The sequence below is a fragment of the Bufo gargarizans genome, chromosome 5 (genome assembly GCF_014858855.1).
Source record: "Bufo gargarizans isolate SCDJY-AF-19 chromosome 5, ASM1485885v1, whole genome shotgun sequence".
In the NCBI taxonomy this organism is placed as follows: Eukaryota; Metazoa; Chordata; class Amphibia; order Anura; family Bufonidae; genus Bufo; species Bufo gargarizans.
Window position 1 is genome coordinate 94,673,491 of NC_058084.1, and position 20,337 is coordinate 94,693,827.

The window sequence follows — 20,337 nt, forward strand, 5'->3', positions numbered from 1 at the left end:
CAAGGGATTGGGTGACATAAAAAATGTGCAGCTGCAATACCACACACAACCCATGGACAAGAGTGCTGCGGTCACTGAAGTCAGACAGTATGGACTGCAACCTAATGCAAATAGATTAAAGGGTTCGTGCTGTGGCTTAAGGCTGTATTGTCTGCCAGATGTTCGTAGTAACGCTTGTTAGCAATGATCTGGCAGTGTTATACTGCCACCAATTACCCGATGACCAACACGAGCAATCCAAATCTTTCGCCAGGTTTAAAAATCATAGTTTGCAGGCAGCAGATGGTGGTGTCTAATCACAATCTGCTGAGGATGGGTCATCAGGTAAAATATCTTGGAATACCCCTTTAAGGGAAGGTCAACTTACTGGCAGTTAGATTTTCTTTTAGCATAGCAGCTGTCTTGATGGACCAGACTAACTCTAGGGCTGATCAAGTACTTTACTGTTGGCATGAATGTACCAGGACAGCTTAGCTACAGTAGATAGAGGATGGGCCTCCTTGTCCTGTATAGTACAGTTTAGCAACTGTGCGCTAATGAGCCAGGGGCAGGAGAAAAAACAAAATTTCACTGACTGGTCAAGTAGGGGTGGGCGACATAGACGATATGCGATATAAATCTGGCCAACGATAGAGATTTAGTTCATATCGCCATATCGCTGATCGCAGTAGAACATGGCATGCGACGCTCTCGGCACTCACCATGTTATCCAGTCCTGAGCCGGCACAGTGGAGAAGGAGAGAGTCCCTCCCTCCCCACTGTGTGCGGCTGCTGCTGACCACCAATTAGAACAGACTAGGAGGGGAGGAGGGACTGTGGCCACTGTGCCACCAATGAGAACAGAGAGGAGGAGGGGAGGGACTGAATACAAACGTAGCTACCTGCATATGCCGGACATATCCCATACCCGGCCTCTATTACTGCGCACCGCGATCTGCCGCAATTAACTCCTCAGGTCCTGAAGGGTTAATTACGGAGGATCACGGAGCGCAGTAAGGGAGCCAGGTATGGGATATGGCCGGCATATGCTACGTTTGTATTCCGGCTTATTAACTATATTCATTGGTGGCGCAGTTGCCACAGCCCCTCCCTTCTACTCCCCCTCTTCGAAGTATTATATTAATGCCCCCCCCCCCCCTCCACACTATTAAATCATTGGTGGCAGTGGCCCCAGGGTGGCAGCTTCTAGTCGGAGCCCCAGCAGTGTAATCGCGGGGCTCCGATCGGTTACCATGGCAGTCAGGACTCTACCGAAGCCCTGACTGCCATAGTCAGCTCCCTGCTGCTGTGTGCACTATGCACAGGGCAGCAGGGAGAGTTTGAAGTCCTATTCACCCTGATAGAGCTCTATTAGGGTGAATAGGACAAGGGTTCTAGCCCCTAAGGAGGCTATTAGTTATTAAATAAAAAGTTTAACCCCACCAAATATAGACTATATCGCACATGCTTAAAATTATATTGCAATATAGATTTTAGGCCATATCGCCCAACCCTATGGTCAAGGCTTGGCTGACCAGCCCTATGCTTGTTTTCTTCATCCTTTCCCTCAGCTCCTCAACACTCAGTGCACTCTCTGAAGTATCTGGAACCAGGACCCATTGGTTGCTCCAAAGTGAAACACACATTATGCGCAAGAATTCTGAGCCGAGGAACAGCTGACATTTGGCGCAGGCAGGCTGCTCCTAGGTGTAGTCCATAGGAGGGATGAATTGCTCAGTGGGCGACAGCTCATATAAGCATGCTCATGCAGAGATAGCTGTCACTCATATACATTATGGCGAACCTTCTTATGTTGAAATGGCAGCCGTCACTGTACTGCACAACACACACCGCTACTACAGTGCTTACCTTTCTTCACAGTTTGGTATGCCGGCACCTCTGATTTCATTAGAAGACCTTGTCCTCTCATCTTCTTGATTTCTGACTGTGAGGCTGTAAAAGAGGATTATTATTCATAAAGCATGAATCACAAACTTTACAGATCAATTATAATCTGATATAAAACAGTTTAGGGGCAATATGCAATAAAATGCTTCATGCAGTCCATCCCCTCCAAAAAGTAAGCATACCACCATCTGGCAGGGGTGGATTGACCATAGACCTTACAGGGAAATTTCCCGGTGGGCCGATGCCCAGGAGGCCGCCTGGGCCCTCCTCACGGCTGGCCGGGCAGTGGGAGTCTTTAGGGATGTTTTTTTTGTACTGCTGGCAGTATTTTGTGATGGACTGTGGTCAGTGGCGACTCTAGGAACAATATATAGGGGGGGCACATACGATACCACATTTAAAAATGGGGGGGCACTAATAATTTTCACCACTTAATCATACTCTACTGAAAAAAACTAAATAAGTATATAAAAATAAGATTACAAAATACAAGGAGTATTGCGGTATGCAGGGATACCTGATGTTAAATCCCAAAGCCGCATTCTTTTCTGCCTCTGCAGGCCCTGCTAGGCTGAAATACACAGGCAGCCAATGGCAGTGCTGCCCTCTCCCTCCCAGAAAATATCAGCTGAGGTGGGCAGGGGAAGATTCACTTGGCTGCCGACTGCCGAGGAGCCCGTATTGAAGCGGTTGGGCAGCATTGGCAGTACTTTCAGTTTGGCAAAACTGACAGATCGCCGCTGTACTAGCGGCTGCAGCGGCCAGCGTTTTAAAGGGGAATCAACCGGCAGTGGCGTAGCGTGGGTTGCCAGTACCCGGGGCAAGCCAAGTATTGCACCCTTCCCCCCACCTGTGGCCACACCCCTTTTACAGATGATGTAGTAGATGTCACCTGCAGTCCTATGTAACACCACAGATAACACGGTGATAACTCTGAGTACAGATAATGTAGTAGATGGGTGTGAGGCCCCAGAATTCAGAACACACACAGTGTGACCTGAAGTCTGGGGCCGGGCTGAGGCAGAGTGGGCCAAATTCTATATACCCCCTCCCCCTACCGTGAAACAGATATTTGGATGGACATTACATACATTGCTACGAAATATACAGGAGAATACAGCAGCACATACCTCCTACATCCAGATTCCTCCCCTTCCTGGTGCCTAAACACTCACCCTGCTGCTACCGCAAATACTGAGCTAGTTCCATTCAAATAGTCCCCCATAATAATATGCTCCCAAACTGTCCCTAATGGTAATAGTGTTCCCTACAGCAGGGTTCCTCAACTCCAGTCCTCAGGGACCACCTGCCGGACATGTGCTCAGGATTTCCTTAGTATTGAGCAGATGATACAATTAGTGTCAGTGCATCAGGACTTACCACAGGTATTCATTCTGTGGGATATTCTCAAATCATGACCGGCAGGTGGGCCCTGAGGACTGGAGTTGAGGAACACTGGCCCACAGTACCTCCAATAGTATCCCCATTAATATGTGCTCAATAATAATGCCCCCAGCAGTAACAAGACCCCTATATAAGATACCTCTATAAGAGCATGCAGTAAAATAACGTCCCTTATACTGTCTGCAGTAGTTAGTGGTTCAAGTATTTATAAAGACCCGCTGCAGTGCCCCATGTAGTTACAATGACCCTTTGTAGTGCCACTAGATAAAAGACGCAACCTCCCCCCGTAGTGCCCATATGTATAATGCCCTCTGTATTATTTTAACATACAATGGTCCCTCTGTATTATTGTAATAAATATAGCCCCCTCTGTATTATTATTGTAATAATGGCCCCCATCCTTTCCATATATGATTGCCTCCTTTTATAAAGCCCCCACACCCATACTACCCCCAGTCCATGGCCCCCATCCTTTCCTTATACTGGTTAAACTCGAAAAATCAGAATATCATGCAAAGTTAATTTATTTCAGTAATGCAAATAGACTCATTACATGCAAAGCGAGATATTTCAAGCCTTTATTTGTTATAATTTGGATGATTATGGCTTACAGCTTATGAAACCCCAAAGTCACAATCTCAGATACCCTTTGCTCAGGGGGTATGGATTAATTAGCTTACTAGAGGGTGACACTTTGAGCCTAGAATATTGAACCTTTTCACAAAATTCAAATTTTAAGCTGCATTAATGCAATTCTTTAATTTGCATTAGTAATATAAATGGACTTTTGCACGATATTCTAATTTTTCGAGTTTCACCTGTATGATTGCCTCCTTTTATAATGTCCCACACCCCCATAGTGCCCCCAGTCAATAGCTCCCATTTTTTCCATATATGATTGCCTCCTTTTATAATGTCCCCCCACCCCCATAGTGCCCCCAGTCCATGGCCTGCCTATTAAAACAAAAAATAAATACTTACCTCTCTCTTCCGTACTCAGTCACCGCTTCTGGCCTGTTTTCAAGCATCCCGACGCAGGCGGTCAGTAACACATCACCGTGACCTCCTGCACCGCTCTACTGCCTCATAGGCTTCAGGTCACTAGCCTGTGAGCCTGAACAGAGAGGACGGGAGACATAAGCTCCCATGGCCCACATTGAAATTCCTGCTGCCTAGCACCCCGGTATAGTATAGCTGGCCCTGCCTTCCATCATTTTGGATCCCAACTACAAAACAGGGCCACTTTTAGTATTTTTTCCAGGGCCACTTAAGTTCCCAATCCGCCCCTGCCATCTAGGGTAGGTGCCCCTGAAACATAACCACACCTTTCTTGTGAGAATACAGTCCTACAATCCTGATGAATACTTTTTTTCTGCAAATAAGGTTTTTGGTATAGCGTGGGCAGGGCCACTCCATTTGCTGCACCACCACTCTGCCATAATGGCGCCCAGTGCCTCCCCCTCTTGTTTACTTAAATGTCCCAAGATTTCAGAGCCAGTGGGGATGATGCAGGGGACGCTAGGGTGCACCAAAAACCTTATTTGAATAAGAACAGAAAGAAGCATTTCTCAGGATTAGGCTACATGCACACGACAGTTGTGTGTTTTGCCTTCCGCAAATCATGGATGGCGTCCGTGTGCATTCTGCAATTTGCGGATCGCCACGGACAGCCTTTAATATAACTGCCTATTCTTGTCTGCAAAGCGCGGACATGAATAGGGACAGGTTATATTTTTTTTTGGGGCGGGGCCACGGAACGGAGCAACGGATGCAGACAGCACACGGAGCTTATGTCTCCTGCATCTTTTGCGGCCCCATTGAAGTGAATGGGTCCGCTTTCCGAGCTGCAAAAACGGCGGCTCGGATGTGGACCAAAACAACGGCCGTGTGCATGAGGCCTTAGAGGACCAAATTTTCACAAATTTTACAGTGGTGTCTCGGGGCATTTACCCTACATGACAGTATGCCTACTTTGAAACCGATTTTAGTGCAAATAGTGGTATGTATATAGCAGTAGTATGGCCTGCTTTAGCCCGTCTGCAGATAATTACAATGGTGCATGCCCTCTCCCCCAAAATAAGAGATGGAAATGTGTATGGACACACGGTACAACTTCCTATTTGCTTCGTACTCTGCAGTCATGGTGGTGAACTTCTCACATCGCCTCATGGATGGAAATGATAGCTAAGTCATAAGGATATGATTTCTGTATTGATATGAAGCATCTTTCTACACACCAGGCACAGCATCTGCTGAATACGGTGGAGTAACTATACAGCAGATTAAAGTGTGTGAGGCCTTTGTCATGAAGTCATTTCTTTGCAAAGATATTTATAAAGCCATAGTGGTGCATGGTCCGCTATACTGCATTGCTTCTTTCAATACCTGCTTTCTATGATGTGCCTGCTTGTAGAGCTGCAACTGGAGAGCTCAGTGGGCATTCCCAATGAACTATGCTCTCTCTTTCTCTGCATGCAACGTTTTATGTCAGTCCGAAACCCGGCATTTATGCTGGAAAGTGCCCGGATCACTGCCGGCGCCCATTACAGTCAATGGGGATCAGGCTGTGAATTGTAGAATCCAGCAAAGTCCGGCAGGCTCCTCACTACCGGAACAGCCTGCCGGATCTGCTGCCGCGGATGCAAACGTACCCTTCGGATTGTTTTTAACAATTCTACAATAAAGATACTTTGAGTTTAAATTGCCACATGATTGCTGGATACCACTTCATGGGTTAAGGGTGCTCAGAGTTAATAACCTTGTGTAGTCTTCATCTAGAGCTACAGACATCTTCCATTTCCAGTTTCGGGACAGGCACCCCGGAGACAGACTTCTTCCCTCTCACAATTCTCGCTGTACAGAGGTATGCTGTTCGTATGGACCCAAGCAGACAGCCATTTTCCTGTTCCATGTTATACAGATTCGTAATATGACATCCAAATAAATCTACAGGTCCATATTGTGCCTCTGTTTTTTCATAGAATTAGTACGAAACAAAAAAATTGCCAGATTGCAACAAATGCTGTCTTTCAGGTCTCATGCACACAAGCGAATCTGCAATTCCGTTTCCGAAAAAAAAAAATAGAACATGTCCTATTGTCCGCAATTGCAGACAAGATTATGCATTTTTTTATTATAGTGCTGGCGATGTGCGGTCCGCAAAATGCAGAACGCACATTGCCGATGTCCAGGTTTTGCGGATCCGCAAAACACACAAGGATGTGTGAATGGACCCTAAGAGGTTCAAAACCTTATACCCCCTAGTCCAAAGCCAACTGGAAGAAGAGGCTATTCTCCCGCAGCCGCCTCAGTTGCAGTGGTGTCCTCGGAGGTTGCTATATTTCTCAGGAAGAAGCTCCTGGAAATCCAGACGGATTTAAACTCTGGCGTAGCTAGAGCGGATATCAATTCCCAATTACAGTCTGCCCTCTTAGGTGCAGATTTTTTGAGTGAGGCAGCATCTCCACAGCTTAGGTCGGCTTCCAAGTCTATGGCTCTTTCTGTGGCCAGTAGGAGGCCCCTCTGGCTCAGACCCTTGAAGGCAGACAATGCCTCTAAGTACAATCTCGGTGGCCTCCCTTGTGAACCAGGGAGACTATTTAAGTCTGAACTAGATAAGATTATGGAGGGACTCTGACAAAAAAAGGAATGTGTCTCCCTCAACAATCCTCTAGGGGGAGAGTTAGGCAATTTAGGCGATCCAGATCCCAATCCTACCAGAGATCCCGCAGAGGTCAAGGCTCTCGCGGGAGAGGAAATCCTTGCACCCAGGACCCTAGGGAGAAGAAGTCGAGCCTTTGACGCTTTGAACCTTTAACTCCTCTGGCAGATCTTGAGGTAGACCTGCTTATTTCACCCGGCTTGCTCACTCCTGTAGGCGGACGTCTCCGCTATTTCCCCAAAAAATTGGCAACACAGAATTTTGGACCAGTGGATCCTTCAAGTAATAAGAGAGGGGTACAGAATATGTTTTTCAGCAACTCCTCCTTCGAGATTCGTGAAGACCTCACTCCTTTCTCCTGTAAAACAGATGTGCTTAGAGCAGGCTATCCTTCTTTACCTACAAAAACAGGCGCTGGAAGAAGTACCCTCTGCAGAGAAAGGATCCGGAGTGTATTCCCTAGTGTTTCTTGTCCCCAAGCCAGATGGGAGTTGGCGGATGATAATAGATCTCCATTATCTAAACAGTTTTTTTTAACTCAAAGGCAGTTTAGAATGGACACCATTCACTCGGTCACACAAGTTCTACAGCCAGGGGACCTCATGGTCACCATAGACCTCAAAGATTCGTATCTGCATGTACCCGTTCATTCAGATCACAGAAAATACCTACGGATTGCTGTCTCTCTCAGGGGCACTGTCAGACACTTTAAGTTTGCTGTCCTGCCCTTTGGAATCTCTTCTGCCCCCCACACCTTCACAAAGGTTGTGGTTACTATAGTGGCAGCCTTAAGGCTAGATGGTTTAGAAATTATTCCTTGCCTAGATGATTGGCTACTAAAAGCCGCAACTCTAGAGGTGTTGCAGAACCATCTTCATCGGGCTCTTACTTTTCTCCAGCATTTATGCTGGATAATAAATTGGGAGAAATCCGAGATCGTACCGGCAACATCAAAAACATTATTGGGGTTCATAATAGACTTCTCTCGGGTGACTCTCTCCCTCACTCCGCAGAGATGCCAGAAGGTAATAAGAGTTGTAGAGTTTCTAATGGTCCCTTGTGTGATTTCCATCAGAACCTTGATGAAGATGTTGGGCCACATGTCAGCAACTGCAGAGGCAGTCCTTTGGGCCCTAGCACATTTGCGCTCTCTTCAGTCAGAAGTGTTGGGCGAGTGGAACAGCAACCTAACTGGGTTAGACAAGAAATGCTCCCTGTCTCCTCGGGTACGCCGCTCCCTCAGGTGGTGGAGGCAGCTGAAAGATGGGAGGTCCTTGATTCCACCCCATTGGATCATGTTGACCACAGATGCATCCCTTCTAAGTTGGGGAGCCCATCTGGAAGAAGTGCCAGTACGGGGTACTTGGACTCCTCAGGAGAGCCAAATGTCGTAAAATTTAAGGGAATTAAGAGCGGTCCGGTTGGCGCTCCTACACTTTACGCCTCAAGTGCAGGGCAAAGCAGTAAGAGTTCGCTCGGACAATATGACAACTGTATTCTACATAAACAGACAGCGAGGAACGAGATCTCAACCTCTCCTCCAGGAAGTGGGATGGACCCTGTCTTGGGCAGAATTGAACCTTTACCCACCTGACCGCAGTTCACATCAAAGGATCTCTCAATGTGGTGGCGGATCGCCTAAGTCCAGATCTTCCGGTGCCAGGCGAGTGGTCCCTAAGCCAGTAAGTCTTCCATCAGATTACCCAACAGTGTGGAACGCCAGAGATCAATCTTATGGCGACAAGGTTCAACACCAAGGTGGAAAAGTTCAGCTCCTTATACAGGGAGGACAATCCTTGGGCGGTGGATGCTCTGTCCATTCCATGGAGGTTCAGGCTGGCCTACATATTCCCTCCAGTTTCCATGATACCAACAGTATTGATGAAATTTAGGCAAGACCAGACCTCAGTGATCGCCATAATACCTTTCTGGCCGAAGAGGTCTTGGTTCACCCAGCTGATGCAGATGAGCCAGGGACAATATTGGAAGCTTCCCCTGAAGCAGAACCTAGTACATCTGGCAGGGTCCTGCCTAGACTTAAAGAGTCTCAACTGGACAGCCTGGAGGTTGATCGCCCCCTTCTAGAATCTAGAGGGTTTTCTGCGAGGGTCCTGAAGACTTTATCCCATTTGTGACAGAGTGTCTGGAGAAGTAGTGGATGGGGTCTATGTGTGCCCAAGATTTCTCACTTCTGTCATTTAAAAGCAACCAGGGAAATGTTCAGGAGAGGTCTCTGCAACTCGGGTTTGCATAAAACCTGTTCTTAGGACCTGTGTTGCTGGAGTGGGGAGAGAAGGGTGGGCCCCACTCCATCCGGACAGTCCGGGTTTTGGGCTGTCGGGTAATTACTCCTCAGGTGTGCTAGCCTGATATAAGGCTGAGAATGCAGACACAGCTCTCTCAGCCTGGGAACAGGTTTCCTGCATGGAGCCTGTGAGAGCACTTCAAGAGGTATGCTATTTTGTTTAGGTACTTGGTATTAGGCCGGCACTTGGTCAGGGAGGGTTCATGCTGTATAGTTAGAGCCGGACAGGCTTAGGATTTTTGTTTGTTATGTTTTATGTTCTGTACCTCAACCTGACAATAAATGTGGTGTCCTCTGTGGATCCCCCTATTTCTTCCATTCTTGCCCTATACCTCAGTGGGATCTCTCAATCGTGCTCAAGGGATTATGAGACCCTCTTTGAGCCTCTTCAGAGCGTGGATTTAAAGTTCTTGTCTTGGAAGACCAGTTTTTTCCTGGCCATTACTTCAGCAAAGAGAATCGGAGAATTGCAGGTCTTGGCAGCTGTGGAATCTTACACTCTATTTTTACTGGATAGAGTCCTTCTGCGGTTTCTCCCTACCTTTGTGCCTAAGGTACCTTCTTTCCACAATTTAAACCAGGTAATTTATTTACCTGTTTTTTTATACATCTCCACTGTCGGAAGAAGAGCAGGTCCTTCAGACCCTAGATGTTACCAGAAGTATGAAAATCTACCTAGAAAGAACTAAGGACTTTTGAAGGTCCGAGATAGTTTTAATTCTTTTTTGCTGGTAGAAACAAGGGTCTTAAAACCTCTAAACCAACATTAAGCCGTTGGATCAAAGAGTCCATCAGCTACCTCTGTGGCTGAGAGGAGCCTAGTGCCTTTGGAGCACATTTGTGCTGCTGCCTCATGGAATTCCCACTCTACATTTGTAAGCCATTATAGGCTTGACTTAAGGAATTTAGAACACACCGCCTTTGGCAGGTCTGTCTTGAATTCAGTTCAGCTGTCCCCAGTTGTGCTGCTGTTTGGACGTAATGGAATCGTTAATTTCTAACAATAATTTGTTTTCCCTTAGTCCTAACAGCAGCACACGTATTTCCCTCCATCTAGTGTTTTGTCGTGTAGTACTTTTGTCCTGATTGTCCACAAGGGAAAACAAATTATCATTAGAAATTAACGAATCTACATGATAGCTGCCACTTGCTGAAGTGAGACAAGCCCTTTAATTCCGTCCCCGGTCAACTATCAGTTATGTACATATTTATACATACTTAGGCCTCATGCACACAAATGTATTTTCGGTTTGCATTTTGTACAGATCAAGTTAACCACCTCCCGACCGCTGTACGCACCGATGCGTCCGGGAGGTGGTTGATTTATTCCTCCTGGACGCATCGGCGCGTCATCTCGCGAGACGCGAGATTTCGGTCACAGCCGGCCCGCGCATGCGCATCGCGGGCCGGCATTTCGCCAAGGAGTATTTCGTCAGCAACCTGCCAGCCAATGATCGCGGCTGGCAGGTTGCTGATTTTTAAAAAAAACAAATCAGAGTGCCAGATAGCAGATCATATTTGTAAATATGATCTGTTATATGGCTGCCTGCACCTCTGCTGGTCCTTTTCGTCGGTTGGATCCAGCAGAGGAAGCAGGCTACACAGTGAGTACACCAACACCACATACTAGCTCCAGATCACCCCCCTGAACCCCAATTAACCCTTTGATCACCCCTTTGATCGCCCCTGTCAATCACTAGTGAAAGGAAAAAAGTGATCAGTGCAAACTGTCACTTTTTTTTTTCACTGGTATTGACCGTTAGGTTTTAGGGATAGTTTAGGCCCCTTGGTTAGGTAGTTTAGGGATCGGTTAGCGCCCAGCCCACCGCACCGCAGTCACTGATTCGCTGATTAGCGTATCGCTAATCAGCATTTGTACTTTTATAGTATCTGGAAGTGATCAAAACTGATCACGGTCAGATCTATAATTGTATTAGTGTCACTTTAGGTTCGCCCTCCACCCAAAACGCAGTGTTTGCCCGATCAGGCCTGATCGGTCGCCCACACGTGCGTTCACCCACGCCCGCCCCACCGCAGTGACAAAAAATTTTTTTTTTGATCACTGCACATTCACTTTACACGCGCTGCGGCGATAAAAAAATCAGTTTTGATATTTTTTATCAACCGCAGCGGCCTCCGGTACTTCGCTAGCCTCCCATTTGTAAGACAGGCTTGCTTTTTTTTCTTGGGTAGTCTCAGGGAATACCCCTAAATTTAGTTGCCCACATGTCAAACAGGGGGTATTCTTCTGAAGAGGCCTACAGGCTTCTGACCCAGTCGGATGAGGAATGGGAACCCTCATCTGATGAATCTAGCGGGTCAGAATACGAACCTGTAGAAAGCAGTGGCTCTCTGACCCAAAGTTCGGACGAGGAGGCTGAGGTCCCTGATAGCACCAGGCGTACCCGGCCCCGTGTCGCTAGACCGCAGGTTGCGCAGGATCCGCTTCAAGAGCAGCAGAGTAGGGCTGGCGCTGTTGGATTACGTGGTGAGGCATACACCAGCAGCGCAGCCCTTCCTGGACATAGTACCAGCACTGCCGTAGAACATGGTGAAGTAGCGAGCACCAGAAGGGCAGTTGAAGCTGGTACGGTGGCACGTGCAGTAGTGACCCCGTCGCAGCCACCGCAAAGACGTGCCCGTAGAGCCCCTAGAATCCCTGAGGTGCTGGCAAACCCTGATTGGCAGTCCCCAACTTCAGCCGCACCTGTAGTTCCCCCTTTCACCGCCCAGTCTGGAGTTCGGGTTGAGACAGCTCAGATCGGTTCGGCCCTGGGATTTTTTGAGCTGTTCTTGACTGCGGAGCTCTTAGACTTAGTTGTGGCAGAGACAAACCGGTATGCCACACAATTTATAACCGCTAGCCCGGGAAGCTTTTATGCCCAGCCTTTCCGGTGGAAACCAGTCCAAGTTTCCGAAATTAATTTTTTTTGGGGCCTTCTCCAAACATGGGTCTAACTAAAAAGCATGAATTGCGGTCATATTGGTCCACAAACCCAATTCATCACATGTCCATGTTCTCTGCTGCCATGTCCAGGACACGATTTGAGACCATCCTATGTTTCCTGCACTTTAGTGATAACAGCACCTCTCGTCCCAGAGGCCACCCAGCTTTTGACCGGCTCCACAAAATTCGGCCCCTCATAGACCATTTCAACCTGAAATTTGCAGATTTGTATACCCCAGAGCAAAACATCTGCGTAGACGAGTCCCTGATACATTTTACCGGGCGCCTTGGCTTCAAACAATACATCCCAAGCAAGCGCGCCCGGTATCGGGTCAAATTGTATAAGCTCTGTGAAAGGGCCACAGGCTATACCCACAAATTTCGTGTCTATGAGGGAAAAGATCAGACCCTGGAGCCGGTCGGTTGCCCTGACTACCTGGGGAGCAGTGGGAAGACAGTCTGGGACTTGGTGTCACCCTTATTCGGCAAGGGGTACCATCTTTATGTGGACAATTTCTACACAAGTGTGGCCCTCTTTAGGCATTTGTTTCTAGAACGGATTGGCGCCTGTGGTACCGCGCAAACTAGTCGCGCGGGCTTCCCCCAACGGCTCGTTAGCACCCGTCTTGCAAGGGGGCAGCGGGCCGCACTGTGTAACGAAGAACTGCTCGCGGTGAAATGGAGAGACAAGCGTGACGTTTACATGCTCTCCTCCATTCACGCAGACACGACAATACAAATTAAGCGAGCAATCCATGTCATTGAAAAGCCCCTCTCAGTCTCTCACCCAGCATGGGTATATGTAAAATGACACCCCAAAACACATTCCCCAACTTCTCCTGAGTACGGCGATACCAGATGTGTGACACTTTTTTGCAGCCAAGGTGGGCAAAGGGGCACATATTCCAAAGTGCACCTTTCGGATTTCGCAGGCCATTTTTTACACATTTTGATTGCAAAGTACTTCACACATTTGGGCCCCTAAATTGCCAGGGCAGTATAACTACGCCACAAGTGACCCCATTTTGGAAAGAAGACACCCCAAGGTATTCCGTGAGGGGCATGGCGAGTTCCTCGAATTTTTTATTTTTTGTCGCAAGTTAGTGGAATATGAGACTTTGTAAGGAAAAAAAAAAAATCATCATTTTCCGCTAACTTGTGACAAAAAATAAAAAATTCTAGGAACTCGCCATGCCCCTCACGAAATACCTTGGGGTGTCTTCTTTCCAAAATGGGGTCACTTGTGGCGTAGTTATACTGCCCTTGGCAATTTAGGGGCCCAAATGTGTGAGAAGTACCTTGCAATCAAAATGTGTAAAAAATGGCCTGCAAAATCCGAAAGGTACACTTTGGAATATGTGCCTCTTTGCCCACCTTGGCTGCAAAAAAGTGTCACACATCTGGTATCGCCGTACTCAGGAGAAGTTGGGGAATGTGTTTTGGGGTGTCATTTTACATATACCCATGCTGGATGAGAAAAATATCTTGGTCAAATGCCAACTTTGTATAAAAAAAATGGAAAAGTTGTGTTTTGCCAAGATATTTCTCTCACCCAGCATGGTTATATGTAAAATGACACCCCAAAACACATTGCCCAACTTCTCCTGAGTACGGCGATACCAGATGTGTGACACTTTTTTTCAGCCTAGGTGGGCAAAGGGACCCACATTCCAAAGTGCACCTTTCGGATTTCATCGGTCATTTTTTACAGATTTCGATTGCAAACTACTTCTCACACATATGGGCCCCTAAATTGCCAGGGCAGTATAACTACGCCGCAAGTGACCCCATTTTGGAAAGAAGACACCCCAAGGTATTCCGTGAGGGGCACGGCGAGTTCCTAGAATTTTTTATTTTTTGTCGCAAGTTAGTGGAATATGAGACATTGTAAGGAAAAAAAATAAAATAAAAAAATCATAATTTTCCGCTAACTTGTGACAAAAAATAAAAAGTTCTATGAACTCACTATGCCCATCAGCGAATACCTTAGGGTGTCTACTTTCCGAAATGGGGTCATTTGTGGGGGTTTTCTACTGTCTGGGCATTGTAGAACCTCAGGAAACATGACAGGTGCTCAGAAAGTCAGAGCTGTTTCAAAAAGCGGAAATTCACATTTTTGTACCATAGTTTGTAAACGCTATAACTTTTACCCAAACCATTTTTTTTTTTAAGACATGTAGAACAATAAATTTGGCGAAAAATGTATATATGGATGTCGTTTTTTTTTGCAAAATTTTACAGCTGAAAGTGAAAAGTCATTTTTTTTTGCAAAAAAACGTTACATTTTGATTAATAACAAAAAAAGTAAAAATGTCAGCAGCAATAAAATACCACCAAATGAAAGCTCTATTAGTGAGAAGAAAAGGAGGTAAAATTCATTTGGGTGGTAAGTTGCATGACCGAGCGATAAACGGTGAAAGGAGTGTAGTGCCGAAGTGTAAAAAGTGGCCTGGTCATGAAGGGGGTTTCACCTAGCGGGGCTGAAGTGGTTAAAGGGCTTCTGTCACCCCACTAAAGTCATTATTTTTTTGGGGCTAGTTACATTCCTTATAGTGCGATATATATGAGAATATAATGTTATTACTTACTTTCATTCGGCCGTTTCTTAAGAAAACAAAGTTTTATAATATGCAAATCAGGTCTCTACCAGCAAGTAGGGCGTCTACTTGCTGGCAGCCGCCGCAAAAAAACGCCCCCTCGTCGTGTTGATTGACAGGGCCAGCCGCGATCTCCTCCTCCGGCCAGCCCGGTCAGCATTTCAAAAATCGCGCGCCTCTGTTCATTCGGTGCAGGCGCTCTGAGATGAGGAGGCTCGTCTCCACAGAACTCCCTCAGTGCGCCTGCGCCGATGACATCACCGAAAGAGAAGACGTCATCGGCGCAGGCGCACTGAGGGAGTTCTGAGGAGACGAGCCTCCTCATCTCAGAGCGCCTGCGCCGAATGAACAGAGGCGCGTGATTTTTAAAATGCTGACAGGGGGCGTTTTTTTGCGGCGGCTACCAGCAAGTAGACGCCCTACTTGCTGGTAGAGACCTGATTTGCATATTATAAAACTTTGTTTTCTTAAGAAACGGCCGAATGAAAGTAAGTAATAACATTATATTCTCATATATCGCACTATAAGGAATGTAACTAGCCCCAAAAAAAAATATGACTTTAGTGGGGTGACAGAAGCCCTTTAATACAAGGCACTTAATAATACATTGTTATTATCCATATTGCATCCTTTGCTGGCTTGGCATTTTCCCATCTCATTATACACTACACTGCTCGTTTCCATAGTTACGACCACCCTGTAATCCATCTGTGGTGGTCATGCTTGCACACTATATGAAAAAATACCAGTTTCTCCACTGGCTGGGGCCATGGTAGTGCACGTAAGCTGGTGCTTTTTGCTATAGTGTGCAAGCACAGCCATGCTGCTGGACTGCAGGGTGGTCGTAACCATGGAAACTTTCTCTGCATAATAAATGCTATTTGCTGAAATGGCAAAATTACTTTAAAGGGGTTGTGTCACTTTAGCAAATGGCATTTATTATGTAGAGAAAGTTAAAAATCACAAGCCTATGTGCGCTCCCATAGTCCTGGCCACCATAGAGGCTGACACTTTTTCCTATAGTGTGCAAGCACGACCGCCATAATGGATTGCAGGGTGGTCATAACCATGGAAACGAGCAGCGTATAATGTGATGGAAAAATGAATCAAGCCAGCAAAGGAGACAATATGGACAATCACAATACATTAGTAAGTAGCTTGTATTAACTAGATGATAAATGCAACTCGCTGAAGTGAGACAACCCCTTTAGGTAAATGCACAGCCCCCCAAAACTCCAGTTTGGAGGGCTGTATAATGGATACTTTTAATATGCTCTAGATTAGGCATGGCCAACCTGCGGCTCTCCAGCTGTTGTAAAACTACAACTCCCACCATGCCCTGCTGTAGGCTGTCTGAGCATGCTGGGAGTTGTAGTAACAGCTGGAGAGCCTCAGGTTGGCCATGGCTGCTCTAGATAAACCCATTATGGCCGTATTGTAGACAGATTGGAGTAAAATGCATATTATTAACTGGTGCTATTTAGGGGACACGTGACATTCTTATTTAGTCACTATTAGATTATTTATGAAGTAATCACTATGTTTATGAAATATCAGTGCAGCAAATATATTTTGTGTCATCTTAAAAAAGAGCAAATAATCATCATCAAGAATCTATATTAGCACCCATTGACCGCTGCTTTCTACGTGTGCACAGGTTGCTTCATATGTATTGTACAAGAGTGGGGGGGGGGGGGGGGGGGGGGGGTTGCCACAATTTTTTGCACACAGAATACCACTAGTGTTTTCTTCATGGCATTTTTCCTCCATCGTGAAGATGTTGTGAAAATTCCCGGAAAAACCTGCAAGAGTTACAGCAAGCTGCCCTAGAAAAGCACCACAAAAAATAAATAAATATATGTCTCAGGGTCCACTTTGAAATCACTCTTCGGAGTGAGTGATTTTAGGTCAAGGAGCAGTTTATGTGGCATGGTTGATATTAAATAAATGGATGATCAACATGTACAGGAAAAAGGAGAGTGCATTGTCGTATACATGAAATCACATACATTAATTACAGCAGTCTTGCGCTAAGGGACACATTATCAGTAATACAAAGGACATTAAAAGGAACATGCTGACGTATGCAGGAAAATTGCCTACAGCAATGTGATGCCACTCCGCGCCATGTACTTAATTTGTGACAGACCATGTGATGAGCGCAGTTATGTCACCAAAGGTCCTTTTCCTCCCAGGTCATCAAAGAAGAAGAAAGAAGAGAAGCCGAGCTGCGCGAACAAGTGGATGAGGGGAGTTAAATTATTATTATTTATTTTTTGAACCCCTCCAGCCCTATTTTACTAAGCATTCTGTATTAAGAATGCTATTATTTTCCCTTATAACCATGGTTATATCACGTGATCTGCTGTGACATCACATTTGTGCTAACAGTCAGAAGAGCTACTGAGACATCACAACTTTATTTCCATCAGCTAAACTGCTGTGTCATCACAAGTGAGTTCCAGCCAAGTAAGCTGCTGTGACATCACAACTAGAGGCAGACATATCATACGTACCATTAAATTGTCGAGTTAAACGGTGCTGTATAGTTGCACCATTTCTCATGCCCATGAGCTTTTAGCATGTTATGTGTACCAGTAATGAATCCCATGTAATCAGTGAGGGGTTGGCCCATAGCTGGCTGAGCAGTGTAATAAGGCCTCCTGCACACGAATGTGTGCGCCCCGTGGCCTTGTGCAATGCACGAAAACACCAACCGTGGGGCAGCCGCAGCAGATTGCGGACCCATTCACTTTAATGGGTACGCGATCTGCCCGTTACCAAAAAAGATAGGACATGTTCTATCTTTTTGCGGAACGGAAGTACGGGACGAAACCCCTCGGAAGCACTCCGTAGTGCTTCCGTTCCGCATCGTCGGATTTGCGGACCCATTGAAGTGACTGGGTCCGTATCCGTGATGCGGAATGCACAGAAAACGTTGCCCATGTATTGCGGATCCGCAAATACGGTCCGCAATACGGCAACGGGACACCTACCGTCGTGTGCAGGAGGCCTAAGAGTAACATCAATACTAATAAAAGCCCTGTGTGAGTGCTCAGGGCTGGTGTCCTTGTGTGTGTGTGTGCCGATTATTGAAGTGCGCATGCACGGTGCACCAGCCAATCAACACGCGGCGCACCACACACAGCCCGCAGCGGGGGGTTGGGCGCAGGGAGCTGATGTCCCGTCACTCACCGATCAGCTCCCCGCGCTCCTCCCCTTCAAGCCTGCGGCGCTCGGATTGTGCTGCCAGCAAGTGTGTGGGGCGGAGCCTGCAGCTGGAAAATCTGCATAAGCTCCGCCCCCACACAGTGCTGCAGAGTAATCTGTGTCTGCAGGGAAGAAAGGTATGTGAGCTACAGGAACGGGAGAAGGTGAGTTAGTGTGTTTTTTTTAAATATATATACAGAAGGGGCACAGAGGACTTCATCAGTGTGGAGGGGGCAACAGAGGATTTTATCACTGTGGAGGGGGCACAGAGCCAGAGGGCATTACTACAATGAAGTGGGCATTATTACTGTGAAGGGGCACTACGGAGATTTCTACTATGGAGGGGGCACAGAGAGCATTACTAGCACAGTGGGCATTACTACTATTAAGGGGGCACAAAGAGGGCATAACTACTGTGAGGGGGCACACATCTTTACAAAACTACTGTAAGAGGGTACAATTTTTTTTTAAGTAGGGGGGTGCCAGAGAAAGGACCCGCCCCGGGTGCCAGACACCCTAGGTACGCCACTGGTGCTACAGCCCAACAAAAATAACCTGACAAGTATTCATAAAGGGAGAGTGCAAACAAGATAGTAAAACATGATAATATACCAACTGATGTCAGTATAACACGATAATCTACCACTAGATGTCAGTATCCTTTGTAATAAAAGCCCTGTGTGCGTGCTCAGGGCTGCGTGTGCCGATAATTGAACTGCGCATGCGCGGCGCGCTTATCAATCATCACACGACGTTCTACTTGCAACCGTGCTGCCCATAACAGTGCCAGCAGTCTCAGCCAGCAGTATCAGCCACCAGTCAGTGCCAGCCGTCTCAGCCAAGAGTTGCAGCCAGCAGTCAACGCTCAGTGCCAGTAGTCTCAGCCACAGCCACCAGTCAGTGCCAGCAGTCTCCGCCGCAGTCAGCAGTCTTAGCCACCAGTCACAGCCACAAGTCAGTGCCAGCAGTCTCAGCCACAGCCACCAATCAGGGCCAGCAGTCTCAGCTACAGCAAGCACTCAGTGCCAGCAGTCTCAGCCACAGCCAGCAGTCAGTTCCCTTGCCATTTAATATTCCTACTAATGTTTATGCACTACTGTTCTAGCGCCCGTTATTGTAATGGGCTTAATGTCTAGTTATTATATAAAGGGTACATTAGACTTACCAAGAGCAGCTGCAGCAACAGCACCAACAGAAGCAACAGGCATTTGATCCCCTATTCCCAACTCCCTGCTGCGCTTGAGAGGAGCTCACTGTCTCCTGGTGCACTGACATCTGCCGCTTGCGCATCTCCATCCGCTCGGATCCCATGGGCTGCAACCAAAACAAACAACCGAGTCAGATCAATGCAGAAAAGAGACATGAGTGTTGTTGTGTAGGCAACTTCTTTCTTTTATTCAGATTGGTGGAAACGACAAAATGTATGTGATCTGTCCATAGACACTTTTGTAAAGGTGGAGGTGGCCGCCATATTGCAGGAGGATCATAGGCCCCCTTCTTGCACTGTTAATATATTTATTGTGAGCAACTGACTTCCCTACAAGACTAAATCAGGAATGCCCTAGAGATATCAACCAAACGTCCTCATTCCTTCCAGTAATGGCTTACCTGTGGTCTGGTGGACCATCTGCTTCCAGTACAGTTGCCTTTGTGCGTGTAAGGTCTCATGCACACGACTGTGTCCGTTTTGAGGTTCTCAAATTGCATATCGGCAAAATACGGATGCGGTTGGTGTACCGTCCGCATTTTATTTTGCGGACCCACTGACTTTAATGGGCCCGTGGTCCACATTTTGCAGACACATTCTATCTTTTTGCGGAGTGGACATACTGATGCGGAAAGCACATTGCTGATCCATGTGTTCTCCACATCCGTATGTCTGTTCCACAAAAGGATAGAACATGTCTTATACTTGTCTTCAAAATGCAGACCACGGATCCACTTAAGTCAATGGGTCCGCAAAAAATGCAGATGCAACACGGACAGTATCTGTATTTTGAGGATTGCAAAATACATATGGTTGTGTCCATGGGGCCTAATTGTACTAGTTTCCATTGACAATTGCCTGAAGTCTCCTAAACTTTACTTGTTTAGTATGTTTGCTCAGAAGAAAACCCTTGTCTATATGCCCTATGAGGAAAGGAGAGGTGCTTCGTACAAGAGGCTCCCAAGTTCTGGGGGACTTCAGATGTCCTTGTATTCAAAGGATATGTAACTTTGGTGAATGACCAGTAATTTGTGCTGCTCCCAAAGACCAGAGGTTTTAAAGGAGTTGGCCAATACATCTGGCAACCAGAAATTCACTGTAAAATCAGGCACAATGACT

The 20,337-nt window shown here is 46.6% G+C and overlaps 1 protein-coding gene across 1 annotated transcript in view; it reads right to left on the reverse strand.

Annotated features, from left to right (window-relative positions):
• Positions 1-19,325, reverse strand: part of RGS20 (regulator of G protein signaling 20) — a 51,363-nt gene extending 32,038 nt beyond the window's left edge. Inside the window, exons 1-2 of the mRNA XM_044295061.1 lie at positions 19,177-19,325; positions 1,849-1,932 (exon numbers count right to left, since the gene is read on the reverse strand). Of these exons, the coding sequence (XP_044150996.1) occupies positions 1,849-1,932; positions 19,177-19,322 (230 nt within the window). The 5' untranslated portion in view covers positions 19,323-19,325. The remainder of the gene's footprint in view (positions 1-1,848; positions 1,933-19,176) is intronic.
• Between the last annotated feature and the right edge of the window lie 1,012 nt (positions 19,326-20,337).